General features: G+C 35.2%; 2 protein-coding genes across 2 annotated transcripts in view; one reads left to right on the top strand and one right to left on the bottom strand.

The window, feature by feature from the left end:
- Nucleotides 1-14607, top strand: part of LOC134671776 (5-formyltetrahydrofolate cyclo-ligase-like) — an 82917-nt gene that overhangs the window by 38219 nt on the left and 30091 nt on the right. The gene's annotated exons all lie outside the window — the stretch shown is intronic.
- LOC134671780 (transient receptor potential cation channel trpm) overlaps nucleotides 1-14607 on the bottom strand; it is a 410982-nt gene that overhangs the window by 394046 nt on the left and 2329 nt on the right. Inside the window, exon 2 of the mRNA XM_063529610.1 lies at nucleotides 10301-10375. Coding sequence (XP_063385680.1) covers nucleotides 10301-10375 — 75 coding nt within the window. The remainder of the gene's footprint in view (nucleotides 1-10300; nucleotides 10376-14607) is intronic.

The raw sequence follows: 14607 nt of genomic DNA, 5'->3' as shown, positions 1-14607 counted from the left end.
TAAGTGACACCGTTAGATGTCTTAAACGTCCTAAGCCAATTGGATGGGAACTGTTTGCTTTACTTTTAAAAGATATCGAAGTTCCTAGGTCATGCATAGGTAATCCTACAAATTTAGCATTTATTAAAGGTACTCCTTTGATTGAACCCTTTACCCCCTCCACATCTGTGAAGACGAGAGCCTCAACAGATAAAGATAATAATACTTCTACACCTCTTGCTACACGGGAGCAAAAGCGATCCGGAAAGAAAATAGAGTGGGAAAGATGGACTCCTTATTAGACATTAACAGAATCTACTATGATGTCTCTAATCCAGCTGGCTATAGCAGTTTAAATAATTTATCAAAGGAAATGAAAGGTCAAATGAACAAAGAGGAAGTGAAAAAATGGTTACAATCTCAAGATACGTACACGCTGCATAAACCTACTCATAGACGATTTACTAGAAATAAATACATTCTCTCGAACTTTAATGAACTTTGGCAAGCCGATTTAAGTGATATGAGTACTTATAGTCAATATAATGATGGGTACAAATATATTCTTTGTGTTATTGATGTATTCAGTAAATATGCTTTTGCAAGAGCCATGAAGAAGAAGGATTCAGTAACTGTTAAACAATGTTTTGAAAGCATATTTACTGAAGCCAACTCTGTTCCCCGTCACATCCAATCTGATAAAGGTACAGAATTTGTTTCAAGGGCGGTTAGAGATTACTTTAAGAGCAAAAATATTAATTATTATACCACTAATAACCCCGACATTAAAGCAAGTATAGTAGAAAGGTTTCAAAGAACACTTAAAATGAAAATGTGGCGTTACTTCACTCATAAGAATACATATAACTACACAAATATATTACAAGATCTTTTACATTCTTACAACCATAGCTATCATTCTAGCATTAAAATGCGCCCAGTTGATGTTAGCTCTAATAATATTATGACTGTTTGGTGTAATTTATATGATCGCAAAAAAGATAGGCAAATTTCATCAGAAACTAAAAAACTAAATGTAGGTGATCATGTTAGAATCACTAAATATAAGCATGTGTTTCAAAAAGGTTATGAAAGTAATTGGAGTGATGAAATATTTATTATTGATTCGATTATTAACAGATCGCCACGAGTTGTTTATACAATAAAGGATTTAGAAGGTGAACCCATCATTGGTACATTTTATTCTAAAGAATTACAAAAAGTAACTTACCTCCCCTCCAACGAGTATAAAATTGATAAAATAATACGCTCGCGTCGAGTTGCTGGCAGAAAGGAAATACTAGTTAAGTGGCAAGGTTATCCTAATAAATTTAATTCTTGGATACCTGAATCAAACTTAAAGAAAATATGAGTGAAAATAGTTTTTATCTAACTTTGTTAAGTAATAGTTCATCAGATTACTACACGGATAACACGACTGCACATTTCTTAACTAAATTACCAAAGACCATTAAATTGGATGGAGAATGGGTAGTTGGGTTGGTGGAATTTCAATACCCTTGTTCCATGTATAATGTTCAAGAGCACGAAAACATCATTTATTTAAAGAAAACGGTGTTATCACCCACCGATAAAACTACAAAAATAGTGGATATAAAAACTCATATACCAGCCACTACATATGATAATATAGATCATTTTCTTCAAGCGTTTAATGAAAACCCACAGTTAAAAAATAACGTAAAATTTCGATATGATGGATTAACAAAACTGGTTGGAATAGCAACAACAAATAAAGAAATAACATCTATCATAACAACTCCGATACTAAGTCTGCAATTGGGTTTTAAACCGAGAACAAATTTAAAACAAAATACATTAGGAAAAAACCCTGCAAATTTATATTTAGGTTTACCATCTCAAATATTTGTTTATACTGATATAATACATCCACAAGTAGTCGGAGATGTTATTACTTCATTACTCAGAATAATACCTTTAGATCCAACTAAGTTCATTTATGGAGCTTATAAAACTCACATCTTCTCACCCGCTCATTATGTACCAGTTTTACGAAGAGAGTTCGATACAATTGAAATAGATATAAGAACAACGACTGGTGTCAGAGTACCATTTCAATTTGGATCTTCTTGCGTGAAGCTACACTTTCAACGAGTAAAATGATTTACAACAGATCGTCAGTCTCTTGTCCTTACGAACATTATTATTCACACCAAGCCGGCTCTGGGATAGGTATTGTCTATAAGGGAGTTCCATACCAACGAGGACATGGTATAGGCAGTTTTTTGGGTGGACTATTTAGATCAGTGCTCCCTTTGTTATCTAGCGGTTTAAAAACTATTGGAAAAGAAACCTTAGGGGCAGGGGTTGGTCTGTTATCTGATATGGTAAATTCTCGTCCTATGGATAGTTCCATTCGATCACGATTTAAGGAAGCGAGCGCTAACCTAAAAAGAAAGGCTGATGAAAAAATTGATTCTCTCATGTCAGGATCTGGGTATAAAATGTCGAATAAAAGAAGAGAACCGCTCATTACTCGAAAAGCATTGCGACGAAGAGGAAGTAAAAATAATAATAAAAATAACGATATATTTTCAAGTTAAATAATGTCATTTCTACACAGTCATTCATGTGAATGTGCAAAATCAGAATTAGATATATTTGCCCTTCCATCAACTCAAACAAGTATTGAAAGCGGACATTGGATTCATTACAAACCAATTTCATCTTTAAGTGATGATGGCCCCATTGAATTTCAAGTACCTGGATCAGGAGATGACTACATTGATCTATCACACACAATGTTACATATTACTGCTAAAGTGTTGAATCAAGATGGGACAAAATTAAAAGCAGATGCCGGAGTTGGACCCACCAATAACTGGCTACATTCCCTTTTCAACCAACTTGATGTATATTTAAATCAAAAACTCATATCACCCCCAAACAATACATATGCTTACCGTGCTTATATGGAAAATCTTCTCAACTATGGACCGGCAGCCAAAAAAACCCATCTTACTTGTGGGTTATGGTATGAGGATACCCCAGATTTTATGGATACCGTTGACGCCAACAACAAAGGATTTCAGAAAAGACTAGAATTTATCAAAGAGAGTAAGCAAGTGGAAATGATTGGACATTTGCATGGCGATATATTTAACCAAGAGAAATTCTTGATAAATGGCGTTGAATTGCGTATTAAGTTAGTCCGATCAAAAGAATCGTTTAATTTAATTTGTCATCAAGATAAAAAATTTAAAGTACAAATAACAGATGCTAGTCTCATTGTTAGAAGAACAAAAATTAATCCTAGCGTTTTGTTAGCCCATCAAAAAGTATTGGCAACAACGACTGCGAAGTACCCCATTACGAGAGCAGAAGTTAAGGTTCTCACAATACCATCAGGGGTCCAGGGTAAAACATTGGATAATATATTTATCGGACAAATTCCTAAACGGTGTATTATTGGATTTGTATCAAATTCAGGTTTTAATGGAAATTTAGCTTTGAATCCATTTAATTTTCAAAACTATAATATGAATTCATTTAGTTTGTTTGTAGATGGTCATGAAATTCCTTCTAAAACATTGCAACCGTCATTTAGTTCTGGTTTAATAGCGGCGGCATATCACACCTTATTTTCCGGAACTGGTATTCATTTTCACAACGAAGGTAATGGAATAAGTAAAACAGATTATGGTGGAGGTTATTGTTTGTTATGTTTTGATTTAACCCCAGATTTATCTGTTAGTTCAACTTCACATTGGAATCTTGTTAGACATGGAAGTGTTCGGATAGAAGTACGCTTTGATTCGGCTCTAACTAGCACCATTAATTGTATCGTTTATGCAGAATTTGATAACATTATTGAAATAAACAAAAACCGTGATGTATCTGTAGATTATAATAGTTGAAAAACATAATTATATAAATACAATGTTTTCTTTCGTTTACTTTATTTTGTTGTAGTCATTGTTTGCAGCATCATCAAGACAAAATTGTTATTAATTGAGTAATTATGGATACTAATGAGATACAATTTTGTATGAAGAAATTAAACCCACTTTTTGAAACAAATGTTTTTGCTGCTAACAAAATACCTATTTGGGTCGATCTACCTGTCTTTATTGTTAGTAATTTGGACCCTGACACGAAACCAGGCTCCCACTGGGTTGCCATACACATTGATGTTACTGGTATAGGAGAATATTTTGATTCCTTCGGAAGGAAGCCTTCAGGTTACCATAACTTATTTTTAAAAAGAAACACCAGACAGTGGTTTTATAACAATAAACCTCTTCAAAACCATTTTACTTCAGTTTGTGGTGAATATTGTTTAGTTTATTTGTATTTTAAATATCATGGAAAAACTATGAAAGATATGCTAAGTTTGTTTTCTGATAATTCTGTATGTAATGACCTTATATTAAGGAATATGTTTAAAACATTTTTTGTGAAATAAAATAATACGTGTACTTAAATAAGATTTTTTATTTTTTCATATAATACAAAGACCATTCTAAACTATACATTTTTTTTAAATTTTATTATTTACAAAATATTTCTTAACATTCTTTGTTACTTAAAAACGAGACGACACAAAAAAAATCTGTTACATGGAAAATGTACTTAAGGAGAGGTAAAAAATGAGAAATACGTTAACACAATCATTAAGCTACTACTATCATTAATAATTATAACTATCACTGTTTCTTATTATCTATAAAATATTTCACACTACTGTCCTTAGAAGCTAATTGCTTTGTTATGTTATAAATAATATTTCGCGTATTTTGTAGCTCCAAATCGTCTTCCAACGCAAAATATTTCAATCTGAAGTCCGCATGCTTCCAGTGTTCCATGGGTGGGACGTTTTAAATTGTTTGCATATCATATATCTCGATTTTAATCAAATGTGATGCATACGCCCCGTCGTCTTGTCCGGATGATAAGTTTGCAACACCGTCTGGTGAACTTTTGCTCACATTCGAAGACCGTTTCACAATTTTGGGTTGCTTTTTAGGTCGTTCAAAGAAACTATCGATATTGTTTCCTGAACGTTTCTTTGCGATGGCTTGTTTAACTTTGAAACCAAGCGTACCCTCTTCATCGCTTGATTCGTCTTTATTATTATCCGGGTAGTAATAGTTCTTGAAAGTATTTTCAGTGAACTGAAACAATATAAAACAATAATTTACACACTGTCTACAATCTTGATAATTAAAACACAAAGAACACAAGTGAAAACAAAACAAAGTAAGTTACGGTAATAAAAGACATACTTACATCCATTGTTGGGTCTTTCTATAAACACTTAAACACTTCACTGTTGAATTAACACTATATTTCTATATACTGCAATAGATACAAGGAGCTCTGATACAGTGGACTGCCACGACGGTAATACTTACTCAAACTCATTTCTCTTCGGCTTTTATACTGTGTCACTATGACCAGGGTACAGTACCGTTAAAATCATGTCTCAACAAGTTCATCTAATACATACGCTCTCTTTACTAAAACCCAAATTCAAAAGCATAATAGGAAACAATAAATCCATTGTCGGTATAAAATATAATAGATGTCTACCAATAAAGCAATTATGCTGTTATAACAATGAATAGCAACGCACAAGAAATGTTGACGTATTAGACTAAATCATGTTGAAACCAGTTGACACGTCTCGTTCCTTTTTTTTAATCACACACAGTAACATGTCTCAACAAGTTCATCTAAACAGACGTTCTCTTTACTCAAACCCAAATTATAAAAGAATAGGTATAGGAAACAATAAATCCATTGTCAGCATAAAATATAATAGACGTCTATTGATAAAGCAATTATGCTGTTATAACAATGAATAGCAACGCACAAGAAATGTTGATGTATTAGACTAAATCATGTTGAAACCAGTTGACATGTCTCGTTCTTTTTTTTAAATCACACAAAGTAACATGTATCAACAAGTTCATCTAAACAGACGTTCTCTTTACTCAAACCCAAATTATAAAAGAATAGGTATAGGAAACAATAAATCCATTGTCAGTATAAAATATAATAGACGTCTATCAATAAAACAATTAAGCTATTATAACAATGAACACAAGTGCACAAGAAATGCCTCACACGCCTCGTTATTTTTTTTAAATAATAGAAAGAAACAAGTAACTACGAGTTTACTTTATATCGGAAGACTAGGTGAAAGCAGGTTAGTTTGAAATGAGTTAGGTTGATTTTAGTTAGGTTTGGTCAAGTTAGGTTTAGGTTAGGTTTTCGAAGAATAAGTTAGGTTTGGTAAAAGGTTAAGGTTAGTTTAGGCTGCCAAAGGATTACTAGTGTAAATTCTACGTCAGAAGAAGGTTAGAACTGTATTCCTTATAAATCGAAATAGCTCCAAGAGGTAATAAGATAATGCGGGTTATTAGAGTTGATAGTTAGAGTACCTATGCATCACAAATAAGTACCTATCGCTAATACCTATTGCAAATAGCTGTCGCTAATACCTATTGCAAAATACCTATCACAAACACCTACAGTATACACACATAAAGAAGGCATGAATGGAGACGTCAGTGGGTTAAGGAAAGGGTCCAGGCAGGTAGTATGCTCGGTAACACAATAGCGCGCCCGAGTCGAGATCGAACAATAGAAAAGGGTCGATAAGCCTATTGTTACCGTGGTGAACAAGGTGTATTGTTTAATTAGCGTATTTCGTAAGTCCCTGAAGGAGGCGCCGGGCACTGCTGAGACCTAGCGCAATCAATTGAAATGGGGGGCTAATTGGTTTTTTTTTTTTTTTTTTTTAGGTTCAGCAGGGGCGGTGGCTCGGCATTGGGGTCAGGATCGGGGACCACTGAGAGGCGGGCCAGAATCGGGGAATACTTTCTACTACCATGTCACCATGTGGTGAAAAATTCTTCCTATACTGACAAGCTATTCCTTCAAATGCCCGCAGTGAGATTTCATCACCATTTCAATCATTACCATTCGTAAGTGATCCCAATCAGCTGGGACACATTTAAATTAATACACCACAAAAACTTTCACAACGCTTCATCGAAATAATTTTGCGCCTTCAAATTCAGAAACACATACAAAGGTTTATATTTTATAAGTTAAAACACTAACATTAAATAATTGTTTTTGCAATAAACGTTTTTCTAACTATTCTATTCTATTCTAATTACGGTTTAGACTCACTTGTTTTGTTTTTCGATTAAATTCGAGTTATAACACTTAAAACTCACGCGTTTTGTACACAATTGTGTTTAGAACGGGTCTAACACGATACGTTTGCGGCCGGTGATCACAGAGCAACCCAACGTTAGATAAGTTATATCGCATTAGTCCTCGTGATAATATAACTGTCACTTTTAACCCCGCGGGATAGAGACGGACCCCGTTTTATCACGCTGTCACGTAGAACGACCATTATATCCCGTCACTGAAAACGGCCGTGAACGTTGTGGTTGTATCCACGGCGTATGCGGGCTGACTGATTGTCACTTACATGCCACCTAAATTCGCACCTATGTCGATATTGACATGCAACAATAATAGTGCGTTATGTATTGTGATAATACTGATAATTGACAGTGGTATATATTTACTGATACTCTTGGATGTATTGCGTTCAAAGCTAGAACTCTTAAGTTCTACATGTCAAAGGCTGGTAAACCGTAAAGGCGTTTCTTCTCACTGGTAGTCCTGCGGCCTACTGCCGTATTCGAACATCAAGATATTCACAAGAGACGACACGTACTAGATCCATTCTAGATACGTTATAGTTTAGATATCAACTAGTTCTCTTTTGCAGTGCAATTCGGGCAACCAATGTCACTTTTACGTTAGATAGAGTAAGATATCTATTATAATTATAGATGTGAATTAGATCTCTAAGTCATATCCTGTGGAAATCCTTTAAGAGTATCTCCAGAATCGCGCAAATGTCAAATTTGACAGGTTAGATCTTAAACATATCGTTATCGTATCTTGGTGATGTCTAAAAGATATCTAATAGATGTCTATTTCAAATCCGAATCGGGCCCCTAGTCAAGATAACAGTCGTACGATCAATGCATTTCATTTCAGTACAGTACTAGTAGGTACTATTTCGTACCTTGTCAGAGACAATAGTACTAATAGGTCCCTAGCGACTTTAAGCGTAATCTCATTTTTTTCAATCATTTATTTATTTAGTCAAAGAAACGGTAATTGCTTGCAATCAGGCGATTTTTCTGCTCGTTTACCTAATATTATAAAAAAATCGACAATGTCAACATTCTTAAGGATTTCCCCATAACATCAATCTTGTATGTGATAAGCAAATTTGCCGTAGCGACCTATTTGTCACTCGACGTGCTAAAATGTTATGCTTCTACAAACCTTGAGTTAGCACGTACCTAATACACGGCCTTGAGCATCTCTAGACCAAAAAGAATAGATAGTATAGTATAGAGGGGTCCAGTCATAGTAATTTTGGAGTCACCGTAAATTTACTGCCATCTATCGATACACGACTAAAACTCAAAACGAAAACGTATAAAATTATCAAATAAATGTACCTATGTATATGGATAAATGATTTTATTATTTTTATATCATTTTGATCCATGTTCATTCACTGATATCCATGTGTTAAAATTGTTAAATATGAAACGGTGTCGTCACGTCAGCGCCACGCGCGGCTTATGGCTTTCCCCAAAATTGGGGTGGAACGGATGTACTTTTAGCTACCTGTAGCAAAGCGACGAAATCGCGGAGTGAGCCATGCCTGGCCGAGCATAGGCTAAAGGGGTGTGCGGCATTTATCCGAGAATGATTTTTTCTTGATTTCCGAGGCACATTTTTTCCTTAGACTTTATTCATCTTATACGAAGTTACATATGTCTTTGTCTAGACTAACAGGCCAATTCTAGTTTTAGTTATTCGATCTGTTTCCGATGTGATACTCATCTGTCTGAAGCGGTATCATGGTCGCATTTTAACCACCTGTCATGCCATGCGACACTTTTACACTTCCATATTCGTTAGAACGTGACAGGCGTGGTGACAAATGATAAAGAGCTGACCATCTTAGCCCTACACTGTCAAAAGAGGCGGTGACACTGCGGGGAAATTATATTTACTTTAATCATCGAACCTGCTCAAAAAAAAATTTCACATGATAGCCAATCGGTAGAGAACATCCGGACATGCGAAAACATTTTTGCCCATGCTGAAACGGAGACCTTCGCTGACGCTTCGGTCAATATATTCGAATATGCGTCTTAAACTAAAGGGTAAATACTTAATGACTGCCATAGAAATTCAATCGACCTTATCGATAATCGTCAATCTGGTAAGTCTGCAAACATCACAAAATATCAGAAAATCAAAGCATAAAATTTCCATAAAACAATAGATTCTTACCGTTATTCACACGAAAATTCTCATGCCTGCATGGAAATGACAATCGATCACAATCTGTACATCATTCCTCGGCGCATGCTGGTAATGATATATTGTATCCCTTGTGCGGCAAAGTACCGTCGGGCAATTTAATGTCAAGTGAAATGGGATGGGAATGAACATTATTTACAGAAAATGCTGAGAAACAAAGCCTTGCAAAGAAATGATAATTTTCTTTCGCTACTTTTTTTGCAATAATAGTGTAAATACAAACTCTTGTGTTCTTAATAATAAACAGTTGATTTAAGAGTGTATATGAGTTAACTACCTACACTCACTTTGCTGAAGCAATTTAATTATACCTACTTAAAGTATGACGGTCGAACTTGGGTCTTAACTCCGAAATAATTTAATCGTTTGACTGAAAATCGAAAAAAACTGCAAATTCGTACATGTAAATAAATTAAGACATAATAAAAAAATTAAAAAAAAATGCTATAATTAACACTAATCGGTTTTCATACAATATATAAAATTGTTTAAAAAATAATATAAAATAATTTTAAAAATTGTTTAACTTTCCCATTTTTAAGGTTCTGTATAAAAAAAATTACATTTAAAATTTTATTGGATTATATAAAGGGAGAACATTGTTTTTCCGGCTTTGACATTAATGTAGATAAATAAATAAATAAATATTGGTGGACATCTTACACAGATCAACCTAGCCCCAAACTAAGCAAAGCTTGTACTATGGGTGCTAGGCGACAATATATATACTTATATAGATAAATATATACTTATATACATAGAAAACACCCATGACTCAGGAATGAATAAGTAGTAGTAGTTGGAAGGAGATGGGAATGATAAATGCAGTAATGATCACGAACGTAATGACAACGGTGATGACATGACATGACGTGACAGTCAACACGCTACTGACTTTCTTTTTGTCATCGAGAGCCATCGACATTGACAGCATCGCCAGGCCAACCTTTCTGAGGCCACTTTGCACGCCCTGTAGACATAAATTTTGAAATAAATAAAAAATACACATAAATTCATACCTATAATGTACGACAACAAATATACTTTATTGTCAGACTTTGACCGTCTTTTCTGACTTTTGTATTACTTTAATACAATGGGTCAAATATAGAAATTTGTTCCTAAAAGCAAACCGGATCGACTGATACCATTACTTAATGAAAAATTGTCGTCTAGCCTATTATGTTCAATTACTATAAGTCCGGAACTTCAATTGGTGACAATTATCGTTATTAGGTTATTAGACCATTAGATACTCTCTATTATATACCTACATAAATAAAGGGCGGTCGATAAATAGTACATTTCGATGCTAGTGCGGACATTTCCGCACGTGTATCGAACGACGTTTTTTAATACAGTTGCGAAAAAATAAGAAAAACATTGTTAATCGTACACTAAACAAAAGTGGTAACAGTGACAGCTCGGTTAGACGTCGTCTTTAAGTATATTATATCTATGGGCGTTTGGCAGCTATTCCGTTCCATTCAGTCAACTTATTAAGAACGGAATTTTCAATATTGAATATTAAAAAATAAACGTGTTATAATGATGAAGAGGTAAGTAATTAAATAAGAAATATGTAATATTTTTCGTATTCTTACATTAACGGTAGGTTTTTATGCTGATTACGACGTTTAAAGGAAACTAATATTAACACTCATCAATAAGTAGTCGTGGATTGGAACAAGTATAAATTTAAAAAAATTGGAAAAGTAAAAAGCACTAGTTCGAGATAACCAACTTTCCGCACGCTAAACAGCTACGTAAAGTAGCACTTTTTGAGCAACTGTATTAAAAATTTCTTTTAGACAACACGCATGGACTATGTAGATCATGAGCATTTATTTTATTTTTTGCCATTTTATATAGTGTGACCTTTTATGCCACTTTTGTGTTCATTCTAGTCAGGAAATCCATCCCTTCCCATCCCTTTTCATCCTTATAGGAGAAAAAAAGTGTCCTAAAATTTCCATAGATTATTCAAACTTTCCTTTTTGTTACCGCCATACAAAGTGTATGGGGAAATGGTAACACGATAGGAAAAAACTCTGGGGACTGGGACATTTTTTTTATCCTATTAGTTAGGATCGAAAGAGCTCGTGATTCTGAGTAGAAATAACACAAAAGTGGCAAATAAGGTCACAATATACAAAAATGGCAAAAAAAAGCTCATTTATCAATGTATTTCGGGGCCATCCGGTGATTATAATTTGAGCTGAAATCCTGTATTGCCTGCACTCGAGTTCTGTGTATGGTCGAATGTCTTATAAGCTGTACCTACTAAACTTGAGTGCACCAATACAATAAAAGCTTTATAAAACAAGCTTAAGTATCAAAGGTGCGCTATCACCGACCACCCAGTACAAAGGCGTTATTCCATTCGCTTAACGAGTATAGTTTGAATTATCTCAGATGATTTTTTCGGGCTCAGGCTCTAACCTGCGAAACAAAAGCCTTTGTTTCTTTTAAAAGCGGTCTTCAGCACGTGCCAAAGCAACCATGTCGTTATAAAAAGCAACTATCGTGATAGTATTAAGGTTAAAATTTGTGTGACAGCTCATTCAGAGAACAATCAGGGTGGTATTTTATTTGGAGATAACAAAACGTGTTATCTCCGAATGGGCTGTTTCGTGAATTTGAACTATATAAATATAATGGTAACTTTGCTTTTTAAATAGGTTTGTTACCGATACCTATGCCGGGGCTATTAGTTATATTAATACCTTTTGTTTAACAGATTAGGGCCCGAGCCCGAAAAAATCATCTGAGATAATTCATACTATACTAGTCGTGGTGAAAATGCATTCATACCGCAACTAAGAGGAAAGGAGACAACCGCTTTTCATATAAACATAGTCTCCATTTTCTCTCCGAATTTTGATATGGAAAATATTCTCTTCGTTTACGTTTTCAGATTTTGTGATAATAATAAAAATTAGAAGCCTATAATGGAGATTCACGAGGGTAGCGATTACAAAATGCGACTTTGCTCACTTTTACCAGTTTTACCCTTCGAGCCTGAAGAAGGACCCGCGACGGGCTCAAAACATGTCGCCAACTAAAGAATCAAGTCAGTGAAACCATTGTCGTCTAAACAGTTTTACCCTTGTTTGAGCTGCTGAGGTAAAGATAAGATAAGATAAGATAAGTTAGTGTTTTTTATTACTGCTTACTGATCCCGCGGTCAAAGTTACACAAGTTCTAATCATGACTTCCCAATGCTTTGTACGCAAATGCAATGAGACCCCATATCGCGCCGCGCATAAAAACAATCGCACGCGCACCCATACTATACTCTCCCACTCTCACATTTGCTAAAATACGGGGGTAGAAGCAAGACAGACATAGCCGTCAGATCTCAAAGGTTAATTGATGGATCGGATTACACAGTGATATCAGCCTACCTCAATGTAATTAGTCGCGAATGTAAACAATTGTAGAATAAACAGACTTGTATCGGCTTCATCTGATCTCATGCGGGTCTTATGGCAACCTGAAGTGGTTTGATAGGTGGAGCCAGACCAAGATAATTGTGCAGCAATTTTTAAAACACAAACGTGTATATAAGTCATAATTTCATACAAGTTTGACGTTTAAAACAAAACAGCTGTACATACAAAAAAAACGTTTTTGTAATGAATTGTTATACGCTTTTACAAATGCAAATGCCATGAAAAAATCACAAGGCAACTATTAAACTATCAGGCCAATTTGAACGTTCACTGACATAAGAATGATATCTTAATCCCAATAATGTTATCACGGGAATTTAAATTTTCGACATAGGCACGTAAAATGCTAATTCTATAAAATAGCACCACATGTACCTATACTGTAAAAAAAGTTAAACATAGCTATTCACCATTAAAAATGACAACTAACTGATTTGAAATTAAAACAATATTGACACACGAAACTAAAGTAAAACCAAGTACATTACCTAACACATAAAAACAGTTATTTTGTCTCTCCGTTATATTTTGTTTCGATATTTCACATTACGAAGTCATGACAACATAATAACACAGTCAATTTTCGATACAATCAATAACTAGCTGCTCTAATCGCTAGTTTGGCAAGCAATCAGTCTATCGCGACAAAATGATAAACGATAAAACTGTCAACCGTTAGCGCCGTCAGTACGTCAGTGAGTTATCAATCTCAATCTGACAGTTTGCAGTGGGCGCGATAAACTGATAAAAATATCGTTACTTTTGCGTTAGGTACTTGACGTGTGTGTTCCGTTTTCCGTTGACAACTTTGTATGAAATTATAAGATATGTTAATGTAAGTTGCTAAGTTGGTAATAATAAGTAGCCATAATGATTTTGGGAATTTTTTGCCGAAATAAATGACAATTTTTTTGCAATTTCCTGACTGTCCTTATGACTCTCCTACAAGTCCTATGACTTAATTGGACTCAGACTGATGTTTGTTATAGCGAATAACTTAGTACGTAAATTACAGCCCACAGTTGGTACTTTTCACTTTTAGTTCCCCCACCACGCACTGCACTTAGCCAACGGAACAAATGACGTAGTCTGGATAGGTATAGGTATGTATGTACATGTACACAGTTGTCGTGAGCGCATACCGACCCGGGTAACTAGGCCAGCATTGCAACAGGTGCTTCTAGCCGGGTCAACCTCGGCCCGGGACGGACAATTGGTTAAACTTTACAGGAAGTTCTAGGCCACTACCAAAACTTAGCAAGTTATTGACCATAAAAAAATTGGTAGAGTAATTGGCATGTTGGCTACGCGGCCTGGAATGCTACTGGAATAATGTGCACAACGCAAAAAAGGTTGGGTACCCCTGAGGCGGCAGCCAAGATGAAAATCATTTGTCGACACCAGCCAATCGAAAAGAAAATGTACCAGGCCGCGTAGCCAAGATGCCAATCGCTTACGCTCCGTAGCGATCGAAACGCAACTGTCACTGTCGCACTAATATGGAAGAGTGATAGAGATACATAAAGCTTTTCGTTGTCGAAGCGATAGCGATTGTAACCTTGGCTAGGCCGGCAGGATAACAGGGCTACGTAGCCAAGTGACAATCGTGAAAGTTAAAAAAAATTAAATGATCACGTGTAGTGATCCAAAAGACTCGAGCTTTTTAGCTCTTTTTAGGGTTCCGTAGCCAAATGGCAAAAAACGGAATCCTCATGGATTCGTTATGTCTGTCTGTCTGTCCGTCCGT

This window comes from Cydia fagiglandana, chromosome 16 (assembly GCF_963556715.1).
Source record: "Cydia fagiglandana chromosome 16, ilCydFagi1.1, whole genome shotgun sequence".
Lineage (NCBI taxonomy): Eukaryota > Metazoa > Arthropoda > Insecta > Lepidoptera > Tortricidae > Cydia > Cydia fagiglandana.
The sequence above is the reverse complement of the archived record's forward strand: the minus strand, read 5'-3'. Positions and strand labels throughout refer to the sequence as shown.